At 34.3% G+C, this 17,095-nt stretch overlaps 4 protein-coding genes across 5 annotated transcripts; 2 read left to right on the top strand and 2 right to left on the bottom strand.

The window, feature by feature from the left end:
• Positions 1–277: 277 nt before the first annotated feature.
• Ccdc58 (Coiled-coil domain-containing 58) lies at positions 278–1,575 on the top strand. Its single transcript, XM_077440000.1, has 3 exons — positions 278–497; positions 824–1,096; positions 1,174–1,575. Exons 1-3 carry the CDS (start codon positions 468–470, stop codon positions 1,276–1,278), a joined length of 408 nt encoding a protein of 135 aa, XP_077296126.1. The 5' UTR covers positions 278–467; the 3' UTR covers positions 1,279–1,575.
• LOC143918227 (UPF0389 protein GA21628) lies at positions 1,332–2,499 on the bottom strand. 2 transcript variants are annotated; one of them, XM_077440003.1, is made up of 3 exons: positions 2,409–2,499; positions 1,920–2,120; positions 1,332–1,851 (listed from the first exon to the last, which is right to left on the bottom strand). In XM_077440003.1, the coding sequence occupies exons 2-3, from the start codon at positions 2,117–2,119 to the stop codon at positions 1,668–1,670; spliced, it is 384 nt and encodes a 127-aa protein (XP_077296129.1). In that variant the 5' UTR covers position 2,120; positions 2,409–2,499; the 3' UTR covers positions 1,332–1,667. The 2 variants fall into 2 exon arrangements, with proteins under 2 accessions (XP_077296129.1, XP_077296127.1); XM_077440001.1 differs by having other exon boundaries at positions 1,399–1,851; positions 2,344–2,446.
• A 2,068-nt stretch (positions 2,500–4,567) lies between these two features.
• Positions 4,568–13,810, top strand: Ltn1 (E3 ubiquitin-protein ligase listerin). Its single transcript, XM_077440265.1, has 25 exons — positions 4,568–4,768; positions 5,145–5,345; positions 5,426–5,557; positions 5,631–5,765; positions 5,843–5,958; positions 6,032–6,217; positions 6,305–6,476; positions 6,566–6,756; positions 6,831–7,698; positions 7,773–7,971; positions 8,056–8,255; positions 8,951–9,093; positions 9,306–9,786; positions 9,867–10,169; positions 10,248–10,477; positions 10,550–10,733; positions 10,809–10,995; positions 11,077–11,316; positions 11,393–11,534; positions 12,375–12,518; positions 12,592–12,710; positions 12,784–13,007; positions 13,079–13,252; positions 13,325–13,492; positions 13,574–13,810. Exons 1-25 carry the CDS (start codon positions 4,721–4,723, stop codon positions 13,637–13,639), a joined length of 5,253 nt encoding a protein of 1,750 aa, XP_077296391.1. The 5' UTR covers positions 4,568–4,720; the 3' UTR covers positions 13,640–13,810.
• On the bottom strand, positions 13,734–16,523 carry LOC143918380 (uncharacterized). The gene is made up of 3 exons (XM_077440266.1): positions 16,328–16,523; positions 15,793–16,212; positions 13,734–15,203 (listed from the first exon to the last, which is right to left on the bottom strand). Exons 1-3 carry the CDS (start codon positions 16,424–16,426, stop codon positions 13,884–13,886), a joined length of 1,839 nt encoding a protein of 612 aa, XP_077296392.1. The 5' UTR covers positions 16,427–16,523; the 3' UTR covers positions 13,734–13,883.
• Positions 16,524–17,095: the final 572 nt, after the last annotated feature.

Genomic DNA, 17,095 nt, shown 5'->3' with positions numbered 1-17,095 from the left:
ATAGTTTACTTTGGACTTCAAAAATGGATCGACTGGTATCGAACATCACGTAGTACTCAAGCTGGTAAACGGACTACTAGTCATATGTAAACCAGTCACAGGACAACCGGTCGCTCTAGATCGGTCACACGTGATCACCCGTCAAACTAAAACTGGTCACGAGAAAACTGGTCACACCCTAAAATCGGTTACGAGAAAACTGGTTGACCGATTTTAGGGTGTGACCACCCTAAAATCGGTTACGAGAAAACTGGTTGACCGATTTTAGGGTGTGACCAGTTTTAGTGTGACGGGTGATCACGTGTGACCGATCTAGAGTGACCGGTTGTCCTGTGACTAGTTCACATATGACTAGTAGTCCGTTTACAAAATCGACAGCGGCATTTATTTAAATTATATAATGTGCGTGAAATGAATTGTTATGATCAGTTCGACCGATCGGTATAACCTAAAAATACGTCTTTATCATGGAATGTCCAGATTTCTCCGAATTTCAAGTAAACCTAATAATCCAGACATTTAACCAATTGAAAAAATCACAAAAACATTTCATTAACTTGTCAGCACTTTTTGATAGTGTTTTCTGTTGGAAATTTACATTTTTTAACTTCACTATCACACAAATATATCAATATTTTACATTAACTTAGTTTCTCCTGTTATTTATGTAAATTTTAAATATACAATTTCTTCAGAAATTTCAATCTTTAATTGTATTCAAAATATTAATAGAAAAACTTCAAATCATCACTTTAATAAAAAAAAAACATTCCATTCCCTTCTACATAACCATTTTATACAATCAGATAATTTATTTTTGTAGGACACCCTTACCAAAATGAGATCTCTGGATGACAAAATAATATATGCGTTAAATACGACGGTGCCAACTGATTCGTTCAAAGATAATTCCGACGCGAAAAATAATTGTCAAGAATTGTTCTCAAAAATTCAGAGTGGCCACAGTCAACGCGAAGTAGCCATTAAAAGATGCATTCTCGCTAGTGCTGAAAAGGTTAAAAAATTGAAAGAATTGAAAGACAAGGACATGAACAACATTGACAATTTAAAAGTACTGAAATCAGAACAAACAAGGGTATGACCAAATTTAAAATTAATCACTTTGAATCTTAGATTCGTATTATTTTTTAATCTCTAAATGTATCGTTACAGTTAAGATTGTTACAATCGGAATTAAGTGTGGAAGAAGTCATTAAAGAACGAACACAAAAGTTGTTCAAGGAAAGATGCAGAAATTACTATAAACCAACTTCCTAATGAGACTGAAATTTCATAAAATGATCATATTAAAAGTTAGATAATATAATAGTATCAACATGCATTTTTATATAATATGTACATTGTTTTTCGTAATATAGTTTGTTAAAGTAAAGTTGTAATATTTTAAAGTGGTTTTTATTTGTGTAGTTTATTAAATGGTAATTAAAACATAAATTTATTTCATAAAACGGTATATTTATACAGAAAAAATACTGTGCTTCAATTGTAATCATAATAAAAATTATTCTATTAACTCTGAAAAGATTTGAGTAGATTCAAATCTTTAGACAATTCAAATCATGTGTATAGATTATTTTTAATAGTTTCTTTTTTACATACGTAGACTATATCTACTCCTTAGAGCAGGAACATGGCAGTATAAGGGTTCACTTAGGTTTTGCATTGATTTCTTTATGCCAGTCCATATTCATCTTTGCAACAGATTCGCCCCTTCCAGCTGCCCTTTTTCCAGTAATGATCATAATTATGGAACCCAGCAATCCAACAACAATTAGTATATTACAAATGCGAATCCTTACTTTGGTTTTTGCTTTTTGCATCGCATCTACACTAAAATATACATATATTATTATATACAATTATTAAGATATAAAATATGACAGTTAAAGACCACATACGTTACATGTTCGGGTATATCCTCCATACTTTTGAATCTACCAGACCAGATCAGGTAGCGTTTATCCATCGTACCTGGTCTGTGACGTATTGCAATGTCTATAGGAGATTTTGATTCAAATCTGACTTTGTAAGGAAGATTCAGCATCGGTTTATGACATCTTTGAAGAATGGAAAGAAAACCTCGTGGTATGTTCGCCATTCTGCAATAACAAAACCGACAAGTTAATTACACTAACAGGAAAAAGGGGGTCATTACGAACTATCAATAATTTGAACAAATCGATAATGATGAATAGCTCCCGTTCAAATTGACAGATTAATACATGAAGTAAATTTGTAAATTGTAGTAAAGTATGATGTAATCAGCAAATACAAATACACAACGAGTATAAGGTTATTTTTGAAATTGAAATTATTTTATACATCATATACGTAAAGCTGATGAATATTATTATCATCAATCATAATCAGTGAAATACAGCCCTTACTCGAAACAAACCAGCTACAGCTGACGGCTATGGTGGATGCTGCCAGTGTAAAAAAAAATATGACGCATAAATGAATTTGAATTGTTTACTCAGGTATAATAGCGGTTCGGTGATTACTGGTCACAAAGTCACTAAAATCTCTATAACGGAACATCTGGCAGCCGAAAAGTCCATCATACTAACGAGAACTTGAGTGCCAAATATTGCGATTTTCATGGCAAAAATTGTCTTTGTGACTACAATGTGACGAATAGTCCAATTACCATAATAGCATTGGTTTCGGTGATAACATCCCAAATGTGAATCGCTACCAAGGTAACCGCTGCTACGAAAATCAAGCGCGCGGAACACAGGAAAATTGCCGAAAATTATTTAGACTCATTCTCATCCTTAATTTGTATTATTCGAGATCTTCCACTTCTAATTCTTAGGAAAAGGTTTGATTTACCAAGGGAAGATATATTGGATATCCATATAGGCTAAATGTATATAAAAGCAGTAAGTATTTAGCTCTACGCGTGTCCGTTCACCACCCATATGTTGGTTTAACTATCTCCGCTGCTAGCTTTTGTAGGAATATAGCACAACTTGTGCTATTACGAATCAAAACCAGTGATCTCATCATCGATCCTGTACAAACATGCATAACTCAAGGGCAACGTCCCCTTCGACCATGTAGGAATCTCGTCGTCGTCATCGTCATCGAAACCTTCGAGAATATTCCGCAACAACAAAATACATCGAGCGGAACAGCGCCAAGCATTCCAGAAAATACTACGCCTCGACGAAAGCAAATTCCCCTTGTACGTATCAACAACTAAATGCTCGTACGACCACTTCCATCAAGCATTCCAGAAAATTCTACGCCTCGACAAAAGTGCATTCCTCTTGTACGCATCAACAACTAAATGCTCGTACGCATCAATAACCACTTCCATCAAGCGTTCCAGAAAATTCTACGCCTCGACAACAGTGCATTCCTTTCTTACGCATCAACAAACCACCACCATCGGTCAGGCGATTCCAGAAACACTATAAAAGGAGGTACAACCCAAACAACGCCAGTCGACCCACAGCAGCAAGCGTCGACACACAGCAGCAGACCAGTCAACATACAGCTCCTGACCAGCCACCACTACACTACGCGGACTTGGAAGATCAACCAGCCGGACGAGCCAGCAACACACTGCCGTATCCAGAGACCTTCCGAACATAGCTGAATGCCGAGCCAGCGACACTCTACCATATCCAGAGACCGCTGAACGACATACTTTTACCAACAATTAACCATACTTGTGTATACGTGTTACTACCAAATAAATACCATATTAAACATATAGTTGTATTAATACCGAACACAGACGAATCTGTCTACAATACATGGCGGACTGGTGGTGAAGAAGACCTTCACAATAAGACTAGTTCCCATAACCATTCCAGAAGAAATAGTTCAACGCTCGATCGTAAAACGAACGAAACCCAACAGTGATGTCATCAGGCAACCGCAACACATGCCTGAAACACAACACGTGGCAAGCGTTTACGCGTGGCACACGACCGCATTCTCAAACGAACGACTTCCTGGCGCTAACCCCATAGCTATATAACACGCGCCCTGAAAACAGGTCAACACGTGTCCTGGAAACGAAGACAAAGCATCTGCACACGGCACGCGTCAAGCCAGAACGTATATAAAGCGACGCACCAGCTCCCAACACCAGAGTGAACCTCTGGAGTTCAACCAGATCACTTCTACAAAGCTCAACCTCTTCGTACATACAATAACCATTGTAACAATTGAATAAAAATAAACTATATTCTTTCAAACTCAACTGAGTTTCCATAGGCCGGGAAATGGTCGAAACCTTTAATCCGCCCTATACTTTTACCATTGAAATGTCTTCAGTCTTGGCTTAATGTACCAGCATCGCAATTAACTTCATATAAATGGTAAACAGATTATTCCGCAGAAAGCGATCTCACGATCTGGCACTCGAGTTCTCGTTAGTACAATATTTGGCGTGATGATAGAGTTTTTGGATGCCAGATATTCCGTGATCAAGATTTCAGTGACTTGCGCGAAATCGCTTTTTGCGGAATAATCACCGAACCCATCTAAATGCAGCTGATTTTCAGCATTGCAAGTTCGCGAACGTGTAATTTCATCATATTTATTTGTGCTGGCTACACTGCGGGTTGGTGTGGCCGCGTTTGACGTTTCTCGTGTGTCCGTGTGTCCATGCGTCGCACGTAAGCGGCGCATCGTGACTGCTAAATTGAGCGTGATACATTTAATTTGAGCTGCTGTCAAAATGGGCGGCAAACAGAAACAAGCGCAGCGTACCAAAAACAATGCCAGGGTTTGTACAACACTATTTCACAATATCGATATCTTGATTCGATTTACACAGTGTACCACATACATACATCATACAAGGAATCTACATATATACAGTATTGCGTTTACTAAAATGGTGATGATATTAACCTTGCCGTTTTCACTGCTCTCATTAACGTAGACAGTATACCTAAACATCTCACAAATGTATTATAATGTCCATTCCATGCAATATTCCATTATAATAGAATCGAACTTTATACGTACGTTTTATACATTTTTCATTTAGCAATAAAAAGTTTACTATTATTATTAAAAGTTTCTATTTCACCATTCTTTATCATAGCTAATTGATTGCTTATCTGGTAGATTCGTTAGATTTTACTGTCTTGTTTTAGCCATCGTCGAGTAGTCGAAGTGCTGAAATATTAGGTACTAATATACCTGGTTTCGTGGGTTTTTCGGCCAATCGTGATGGTGGATATAATACGGTGTTGCCTGGTTTCTCCTCTGTTGAGAATTTCGATGCTAATATAGATCCAAATATACAGATAGTATTTAAAAAAATGGCTAAAAAAGATCCAGTAACAAAATTAAAGGTATAATAAATTCTACTCTTTTTTGTTTATTTTAACTTGAATGTACAATAATGAAGCTTTATTTAATTTGGAATTATCAGGCGTTAAATGAATTTACTGCATACATAAATTCTGTGGAAGAAGAGGTCATTTGTGGGACATTATCATTTTGGCCCCGAATGTATGGCCAGTTGAGTGCCGATTGCAATCATCGTGTCAGAGAAGTTACACAGGTATATTTTAATTTTCTTATTGAAATTGCGTTTTATTTTATATAAATATGTTCATATAATTTTTCGATTACAGATTGCTCATAGTGCTTTGGTTGCCAAATGTGGACGAAGTATAGCTCCGTACTTAAAACAGTTGGTTCCTGTTTGGCTTACATCCCAATATGACACATATATGCCTGCTAAAGTACAAGCTAAGGAAGCTTTTGATGTAAATACATCATGATCAGTGACAATATATTCATTATATTAAATTACAATACTTATGATACTACATTTATTTTGCAGAAAGTATTCCCTCCCAAAAAAGTGCCAGAAGTTATGACCTTTTGCCGTAATGAAATCTTTGATTATATATCTGATAATTTGATATTGCACACTGCCACTACACTTTCCAATCCAAAGTACTCTTTTTCCTATGTATAATTTGGCCTTTTGGTTATTTAAATTCAATTTATTTGAATGATTGTGTTTAAGGTTATTTACACCGGAAGAATGTGAATCGATTTATGAAAGAACTGTCGTAATGAGTCTTCAGGGCTACGAATACTTTCTCAACAATTTACCAGATGAACATTTGGAATGGTTGTACGAACGTCAAGTTAAAATATTAGACAATAAGAAATTTTGGGAACTGCGAAATCAAAAGTCATCACTTATCAAGTATTAATTTTATTATTATCATGAAGTTTGTCTTAGAATGTGTTATGACTTGTCTAATGTATAAGTATATACATATATAACTTTTAGGTCGCGTTTGTATGCAGTAATAGGATGCTTATGTCGTAGACTCACTAAATGGTTCACTCCTAAATATGGGAAGAAAGCTTGTGAGCTACTTTTTAGTCAATTGTCTGTAAAAGATTTCGAATTGCTGGTGTCAATTTGGGAAAATATGATATTGCTGATGGCTTACGTACCTGTAAACACTTTTTTTTTAATTTAATATCTTCCATAGACGAAATTACTGCAAATAAAATAAATAACACATTTTATTTATATAATTTTCAGAATTGGGGGGAATATGTAGATATAGAAAATTATGTTTTGGTACACATTTTCAATGTATTATCTGATGGAGGTAGAAATTGTGCTACCGGAATTGGACCACTTCTTTTACCACTTTTAGTACATTTATCTTCTATGAAAAAAGAAAATATTACAGATTTCTATAGTCAATTTTTAAATTCTATATGTATAGGGTAATTTCATGCTTTTTACACCTATTGGAATATGCCTATTATTCTGTTGCACCAATGTTTATGTTGAATTTCAGTCTTGAACAACGTTGGGTTATGTCTTCAAAATCAGGTTGCAACGCTTGGTTGAGTGGCTTAGTTGAATGTTTGATACACATTTCAAATATAGATACCGAAACTGACATCAACTCTCAAGTTTTATCCCAGTCTATACGCTCTTGGTTCAAAACGGCTGTAGAACCAAAGACGTTTAGCAGTTCGTTTAACTTTGTCAAGCTGAATGCAGCGCATTTGACCGACGTGTCAATTTTGTGGACCAAAAATTCGCTAATGGACAACGGAGCGAAGTCTAATACGTTCTCTCACTTGATCAGAATATTTTGGCAAAATTTCCTCTTTGTTATAACCTCACAAATAGATAATATGACTGTAGACGATAGTGAGATAAAGAAAGTCACCGATCTTCATCTGGAACTTCTGATGGGACTAAAGAACGCCAGCAATAACAAAAAGAAATTAACTTCTCATGTCAAGTTTACAATTGATCACACTGGCAATGATCAAAATAGCATCTCGGATGAAAAAATTGAACCGGTTGAAAATGTTGATATAATGCTACACTTTCAACAGTCTTTGAACAAATCGACTCACGAAATTTGCGCCAGATATATTCTTTATGCGAAAATAAAAAATATATCGGCACCGATATTGAATCCATTACATTCTATCGTACGCGAGTTTGACTCTCCACAACTCCATTGCTGCATGGCGCAAGCTATAACAAAGGATTCCACCGCTAAAGGTATGAAATTATACACCGATTGGTATTCTAACTGGCTGAAATCCGATTCTATGCGATCTCAAGCTGTTGTCGATCTAAGTTTTGCATTATTGATGCATTTGGTTTACGAAGATCAAATGATTGTGCTGAAAAGCTTCAACCAGGTATATTATTTCTTTCAAAAATGATACTCCATCATTTAAAAGTTTATTTAAATATATTTTTTTATCTATTCTAGCTTTCATTACCAGTAATAAAATGGTGCATAGCTCGTTGTATAGCACATCCGTATTCTTCAAATGTAGCCGTATGTGAATGGCTGTTAAGCAACACAGTACACGAATCGCTCATAGCTCTGAGCAAGCTCGTTGTAACACATGGTGATAAACGTCATGTGGAACTTCTGAAAATGTGTTTTGCACACACCGACGGTGGCAGTACGTTACAACAAATGTGTACATTATTTTTCAAGTAATTATTACGCTTTGTGTGTGTATATGATGATCTGTATTTTGTTCCAGATATTCTTATTAGTAAAAATACGTGTTCTTCGATTGTAAACATTTTTGAGGATTCGCTTTACAACATTGATTCTGATCACTTAAATATATGTGCAGCGTTTGCTTCACACTTGGCTGCAGCCATCAGCTCAAACATGAATGACTCTGAAGATTATACCAAATTGTTGTTGGGTTTGTTCACTTTGAATGTTAATACACAGGTAAATGCTTTGTACTATTTTATTGTTTTTAACTTACTTAAATAAAACTTCATTTATAGGCCAAAGTCAGTATTTAGGCCGTGTGTGTTTAAAAATCCACCAAACTTCCATTCATAGATATCATACTAGCATATCTTTATTCAAAATATCGATAAATACATTTAAAAATGTATACATATTTCTATGGTTTAGAGCTTGACTTTTTTTACAAAGAATTAATCGATAATATTCCAAAATAATGATATTCAGAAAACATTTAAATTCCCAAATATTAAAATTGACCGGTTTTTTCTCACGTAGCTCACATTTTTCTTAATTGAATATTTCATTCGAGTGAAACATAATGATCTGTTTTTGAGATATATATCGCTTATTACTTGAAAATATATTTAAATGTGTATAAATTTAATACAAAATTGAATACAGCAATCACCACAGTTGGAGAAATACTGATATGATAATTCATATGGTCAAAGACAACAGTAAAGAATCTGTATTTCAAATTTTAACTTAATTGATAGAAAGGGCTAGAAGTTAGGTTTAATTTGCAACACTTATTACTTTGCGAAAAATACGCAGACTCATAGTTTTCGGAAAATTCGGGCGGTCCATAATGAGATAATACATATATGTATGTATGTATTTGTTAAAAACCTACAGTATTGATTTTTCAATACATCTTTAATATTTTCTAGAACAATACTGATGTGCTCTTGGACGATATATCCATGGAAGTCAATTCATCTTGGCGGGATGCTTTATTGACACTTTCTGAAGAAAACATCAATCTTTTTGTTAAAAAATCTTCTATTATTATTCTGAATAAGCTGTTGAAAAGGTATTGTCATATTTAAAATAGTGGAATCCAATTATACAGAACAAGGTTTGATGAACGAATTAAAAGAATAATTTGCATTATCAAATTTGAAATTCATAAAATAATGGTATTCTTTATTCAGTTGATAGTAATGTGCACGCAATTCATCAAATTCTTATCTGTACAATTGTTCAGAAATATGTATCAGTATTATAAGCAATATTTCCTTTTAGCAATGAACTAAATATAGCCACTATCAATACGTTGGTAAATATATCTTTAAATTTGATTGACTCCTGCAAATGCATTGACGTGTCCAATGATAAAAATTCCAACCATTCGTATGGAGTTATGATTACGTTATTGAAAATCGACTACGACGAAGTCAAACCGGCCATCGACAAGATAATGCTATTGGCGTTGGTGACCGACATCATCAATGGTAAATTATATTGTTCATCTTCAGACTCGCCAATGATGAAGGAGTTCACTCATGACACAAAAAATATACGTATTGCCGATTTGAACGCTTGCGAATTGAATAAGATTCTCAGTTGGCTTTTATTCTCTATGAAGATAGTAGAGTCTGTGATGAATTCCAAAAACGATTATGAGAATTTGAATATGATCGATAAGCCTGACGGAAGTGATATTGTATTGAACGTATTGCACTACATAGCTGCTATCAAAACTCTTTATGTCGAATATAAAGCTGTATGTTATCTTTTTTTATGTACATATGTATATGTAAACATTATAAATAGATGTTTGAATTAATTTTAAAAATATTTCAGTGGAATTGGTATAATGATATGGCGAAATTGTTTGATCCTTTGATGACGTCTACAATAAATACAATAAATAATTTGACAGATAAAAATTATCAAACTTTATATGATTCCGTTAAAAAGAAATTTCAACAAGAAGGCTTCTATTGGACCATTTGTTTATATATGTGCGAGCACAATTTGAGGATTTCCAAATCAATTACATGTCACGGTTCTGAAATTGATGTCATCTTGAGCAACCTGATCGGAAAATTGGACGTTGACAATTTTGACGAATTACTCTCCATTGAATTTTACCACAATTTACAGGTAAATACACCTTTTTTTCCTTTTTATTATTTATATTTGAATGAAAAATAAATTATGCATTTGTAAATACATTCACAGGTACTTAAAAATGAAGGACACATTAAAGAAAATGACGATTTGGATATGAAAGTCGCATGCGTCCTAGCCATGAGATCAATTTACTTGACGCACTTTGCTAACAAACCGAAAGTCGGTGATATTCATTTCGAAATAGATGAATTCAAAAGCGGTATAACATCACCTTTGATAAGCTTGACCACAATCATTGATATTTATTACGTGCATAAAGAGATGATGCTCTACGATGAGTGAGTATTTAAACACTTGGGCTTGAATTAGTTAAAATTATCAATTGAATATATAATAATTTTGAATTATAGGGATATATCATCGGTCACTTGGGATGCTGTCAATTGTAATACGTCAATTGTACGCTTTTTGACAACATGCATAAATATATCTGGTTGGGAGTTGGAATCACATCACTGGGACTTTATCACCATATCGGTCTCTTCGTTTATTCAGTCAATTGACAAATCCAAAAAAGGATGGGACTCTCCAAAGGTGAATACACACATTTAACATGTGAACAGTATTATTCGTGAACGTACTCTCTTAAAATTTTGTATTATTTTATAGGTCGCCTTACTCGGAACTGCAGTTTTCGAACTATACTGTTCTGTGTCCAAATTCATATCTTCGATACTGCCGGAGAGCATCAGCAGGGAGCCAACTCAAGCTTTGCTTCAATTACTTGATGAATGGAGGGATCTTTTCGCTCCTGATATGCACCACCATATATTTGAAGTCTTCATGTCTATTTTCAGTATGTAAATGTTATGCATATGTATGTATTTGCAAGTGCGATAATATTATTGGTTAATTTTCTTCTCACGTATATTTTCAGAGGATTGTACCGCACCAGAAAAGACAATATCTCCTCTGAGTATATTATTTATCACGTCTCTGCATGACGTGATGCAAACGTTCCAATGGATACACATTAAAAACAAATATCCGGAAAATATTCTCATTGACAGTTTTACAGTATGTTTGAATATCATGGCATCGCCGTCCCATCATATATTAAAATATATGGCCGGTACAATATTAAAAGGAATGACACCGTTGATGATCGAATACGATAGTGAGACTTTTCTTTGTAAAATTGCACAGTAAAAACACAGTTATATTTTTTATTATATTCATAATTTAATTTGCAGAGCTCCAAGGCGACAAGTCAAACACGGCCACCGAAGAAAATCCGCAAATTGAACCTGTACCAGTTCATCTATCGGTGCATATTATAGAACCCACCCTAATCAATATTCAGGGATGCATGGACGCCGTCTTGAATCCATACAAGTAATTATTCCTTTTTTTTTTTATAACCAGAAACGTAGCTCAGTGGTTAGCGTATAATGCTATCGACTGAGTGCTCATGGGTTTAATCCCAGGCCCAGTGCTGCTGGCCAAACCTTGGATACATGTGACTCCAAGTCGATCATTTCCTATCAGATTACAATTCAACAAATTCATCTGATTACATAGTTGAAACGGTTCCAAGCAAATTGGTAACTTACCCTCATTTGTCACCATTATTTGAATACTAGTGTTGTGCCCGTTGATTTCAATGAATGGCTTCGGAAAGGAATCAATACACGAATTAAAATAAAATTATATGCTATGTATAAATATAGTGTAAGGTCATTTATAGGCGCGCACGTGTATTAAAACGCTTCTTGTTCGAATGAGTGTGTGTGTGTGTCTTTATGGATGTTTGTACGTTCCCGCGCAGCGCATCTAACGCTGACGCCACCCGTTCCAAGTCAAGCACGCTCAATATCAGGAGTACATGTTAGACGCTCCACACCCCCCCCCCCCCCCACTTCCCTGCGTCTCCTCGACACGATTGGTCGTCACGCCACATCCCTATGCATAACGGTATTCTAAAATTTATTTTTTTGAAATCTCCATACTTGTCGACGCATCTGCCACATACAAATTTTTATAAAAAATGATATAAGTTTATATTAAGTACATATATACAAATTTGGAAATATAGATATAGATTTTAAAATATATAAACAAAATGTGTTCAAAACAGTATTATTCTTTATAAAAAATTGGCTACATAACTTAGAATGTCGTCTTAAAGATACGTTTTGAATGTAAAAAAATTTTAGATGTTTAATTGAATTTCAGGATTGGCGAAGACAACTGTATACTTTTGCCGTACACCGACGGTCATAGTATAGCATTAGGGTATCTCTTCCTTTGGGAAGTATTGCTCGACATAGCTCAAGAATCGACTGCATATTTACAACATGAATATTCAGAGTTTTTCAAGTGAGATTTCTAAAATATTTCCATACCAATACGTAATTAAAGTTCATATTAAAACTACATAACTTCTTTTCAGGGAAGGTCAGTACGTCGAACAGCTGTTGAATGTCCTTTTCCGTTTGTTACCTGCGGAATTATCTGAACCGTCGAAGTTCTTGAATTATTTTAAAATTCAACCAGTTTTATCTTACAAAGGTACAGTATTTGATTTTAATACTTTTTTATGTGTAAAATTTAGATTTGTAATTTATTTTTATTTTTTTCATAGAACCAATAAACTGGGATCTTGTTAGTCGATTAGCGTGCCATCGCCTTTTACGGTGTCTTCATGGTGGATGGTTGGGGGTTTTCGTGCGTGGCTGGTGGGGCTCTTTACCGACACGATCGTCACAACACGTGGAACGAATCGTGCAGTCGCACGTATCGCCATTGCTGATAGCATCCCAACTGTCTGGTGTTTCAAAACAACAAAATAGCATTCCAAATATAGAGGTAATATTTTCACTATAATCCTGTTCACGTATATTGATGATATGTGACGTTTTATTAAAAATTGATTACAGTTAAATATACATCCATCGGTCAATGAAGTTGTTTGCATATATGTGATAGAAGACTTGAAAATGGGACTCACTATACAGTTATGTAAAAATCATCCTCTGAATAAACCCCGAGTTATCTCCAGTGGTACTCCCATCAATAATATGACCTGGCTGTCTATGTATTTGTCGCATCAAGTATGTACTTCTTCTTTGCTCGGCATAAAATTAATAAAATATACATTTTTTTTATTATTTATTTGGTTTTAGAATGGATCTGTATATCAAGCTATTAAAATGTGGGCTAACGCTGTACAGAAGAAAATTGAAAGCACTCCAGTTTGTTACGTATGTTATTGCAGGCTTCATCCGACAACAGGACAACTTCCAAAAATGCTATGCCAGACATGTAAAAACAAATTTCACAATGTTTGCTTGGTAAGCTTTTTTACTTTATTTAATGGAGTTCGTTTTCATTGTCTGGTATATGTATATATACATATTTTTTAACGTTCACAGTATAGATGGTTCAGCACCAGTGGAAAAACAACATGCCCCATGTGTCGAAATTTATTCACCCTTTAAATCACAAATAACAATACTGTTACCTAAAAATTTTAAGTAAGTTTTTGTAAATACTATGGATTGTTGATTTTTAAAATAAATAATTAGTTATTTTACTTGTATTAGTTATTTTTAATTATGTATATAATAGTAGCATGTAATTGAATACAAATAAATTGGAAATTAATCTTAAAATAAATTTTATTGTAATTTATAGTTCTTGTTACAACTGTGGGTGCAACAAGAACTATAATAAAAACTCGAATCAATGTTCCGTAGTTACATGAGTCATTAAATCATTTTCTGTTGGAAAAACCTGTTCACAAAGTTCACATTTTTGTTCATCTTCAATTTGGTGGGATTCCATGTGTTTATTTAAATCACTCTCTTTAGAAAAGGCTTCAGAACAAATCTCACAAACGAGTGATTCTATTTCGGTGTGAATTTTCATATGTCGTTCCATGTACACTTTGTAGGCAAACTTCTCCAAACAAATTTTGCATTCGAGTGGAACCCTTTCGTGCATTCGTACATGTTTTTTTAAATGCGCCGGGCTGATGAATTCTTTTGAGCATACGGTGCATGTATTCGCCTTTTTGCTGTGATGTTTCATATGTTCTTTTAGATGGAACAGATCAGCAAATTCTGCCAAACAAATTCTACACTCGGACTTCTCATTCGTGTGAGTTTCCTTGTGTTTTTTTAAAAGGTATGAATAATCAAAACTTTTCAAACAAATTGAACATTTGTGAACCTTGCGCTTGACAAATCCATGGTTCACCATATGTTTTTGTAAAACCGACTTGTAAAAGAATGCCTGTGAACAAAGTGCACACTCGAAACGTTTGTTGGGGTCGTGAATTACCATGTGTTTGTTTAAATTGTCTTCGAGATAGAAAGTTTTGCCACACGTTGAACATTTGTAATTCTTGTCTCTTGTGTGAGTTTCTGCATGTAAATTTAATTTACTCTTACGTATAAATGCTTTAGAACATAAATCGCACTTGTGAGGCCTATAGTCGGTATGAATTTTCATGTGTGTTTGTATATAGCCTCTAGTTGTAAAAATTTTTGAACAGATGTCACATTTGTATTTCTTTTCTCCGTGAAGGCTTCTATGTACTCTTAAAAATTTTTCACAATTAAAAGATTTGCTACAAATGTCACATACATATTCCTCACTTGTTTTTGCATGTTGTTCTAAATGTTTTGCTAAATTTATTTTATACACAAACTCTTTTGAGCACATGTCACATTTAAATCGTTCTATAGTTTCATCACGGTGGCGTTGTTCAGACTTTTCAATAGATAGTTTAACAGATAAATCACCTGTGTAAGATACTTTTTCCGTGTGTGAAATCATATGTTTCATCATGAGAAATTGGCTGTAGATTAACTTTCCACAATAATTGCATTCAAAATTAGTATAATGTTTGCGTAAATGTGTAGTGATAGACGATTTTCTTCGAAATGCTTCAGAACAAATGTTACATTTAAAATAAATTTTTGGCAGTGATTTTTCTCGATTTTTTTTCAATTTTTTTGTACTTCGATGATTGATATTATCCGAATATCCCTCTCCCTCCTAAAAATAAAATTGGAATATATAAAACATTAAACAAGGAAAATAGACATATATTAACCGTTTGCCCGCGGCCGTCTTCTATGGAAGCTTTGGGCGACAAGTCTGTAGCGCGGCTGTCTTCCATAGAACTTCTGAACTTTGCACGGAATTTTGAGGCTTATATGCGCCTATTTCAACTGTTTTAAGGTTCAAAATTGGTTGAATATATTACTGAGAGTTGAATGCCATCTATTCAATTTGCTTAAAATGAATATATACCAGTCAAAATTAGTTTTTTGTGGAACCATACTGAAACCTCGTTTATGTGACGTCACGTCTGTTGAACAATGGCGACGATACGTCTCAATTGTATGAAGAATGTTTATTTGACAATTAAGCCAAAACTACGAGATATATTATGTATTTTATTGTTTAAAATAATACTTGATGTGTTAATTAACATATCTGGTTACTTGAGTAAATATTAAAATCTGTATTTAAGGTCGAAAACTCGATTGCCGAATTCGCGAAAAAGGTGCCGCGTACAGGGCTTGTTCGCTATATTTATTGCCGCGGGCAAAGGGTTAACATTTTTTATAATATTATGTACCATAAATTCTCCGCGTGATTTCATTGTGTTATTGAAAACTTGATCCTCATTTAAAACATTTCCACTGTAAATAGGATATCGGTGACTTGTGTTAGCGATTCCAGCATTGTTATTGAAATTCGTATCTTCTTCTAACTCGGTTTTAACACAAACAGAACCTTGGAGACTCGTGTTCCCAATTTCAACATTACTATAACTATTGGAGAAATTGAACGGAACTGAAATATTAACGAAATTATTATCTGTCCAATCTTCTTCACTTTGAATATCGTGCTCCTCCTTTATACTAAGATTTGTTACCAATCTATTCCTCAAAAATTCGTCAGTTTGTATACAAATTTTTCTAAACGCAGTGAAAAGTTCTAATTTGGCTTCACACATAGAACAAATTCGATCTGGTAAAGCATCATTTTGTTCAACCTGCAAATATATTTTATTTAATACATCAAAATTTTTATTTAATATTCTTATCTACAAGTTGCTAAGTACATACATGAGTCTACATATGTATATGTTGAACCAATTTATATCACACCTGTATGAGGCAGCAGCTCTGAATGCTCTCCAGAAGCAGCCTTGAATTTCCGAATATGTCCACTGAAGCCTGTGAGGACAAACACAGACGACATTCCATCACGATAAATAATGTACTAAATGATAATGAAGGATTTTGACACTTGACAGCTTCTCACTCCCAGCCTATCAATTGTCTCAAGCGTCGGTCAATGACCAGGACTTGCGTCAAAATACTCAAAACACTGCACACCACTCCTCCATCATATGAAAGTTTTATAATTTCTCAAACTTTTTGTTTATAAGGATAGAAGTAGAATGCATAGAATCGCTCTCAGCCTCCAAAAATGTCGTTACAAAAACTCTGCGCGGCAGAGTTTGTTCATTGTTTGCTAAACTTCGTCTCTCTCTCTCTCTCTCTTGTCTCTCTTCTGACTTTCCATCTCTCTCTTCGATGGCTCGCTTTTAGACGATACTAATGTTAACAATGACCATTCTATGCATTCTACTTCTATGTTTATAAGCCTAGTAAAGTTTTAACTGGATGAAATGCTTCAATTGTTGGCCAGTGTATAGTTATTGGTCACATATGTAAATTGAAACAACACACCAACATCAATTGTCAATTCCATCCATTTTAAGAAAAATTATTACACTGGCGCCGTCCACACACACGATATCTATTAACGATATTTGCAATATTTTCCATATTAAGTTCCTAAATAGCAACCACAGGTTGCAATATGAGAACTGGATATGGAAATATCGTTAGTAAATATCGTGTGTATGT

This window comes from Arctopsyche grandis, chromosome 10 (genome assembly GCF_051622035.1).
Source record: "Arctopsyche grandis isolate Sample6627 chromosome 10, ASM5162203v2, whole genome shotgun sequence".
In the NCBI taxonomy this organism is placed as follows: domain Eukaryota; kingdom Metazoa; phylum Arthropoda; class Insecta; order Trichoptera; family Hydropsychidae; genus Arctopsyche; species Arctopsyche grandis.
The sequence above is the reverse complement of the archived record's forward strand: the minus strand, read 5'-3'. Positions and strand labels throughout refer to the sequence as shown.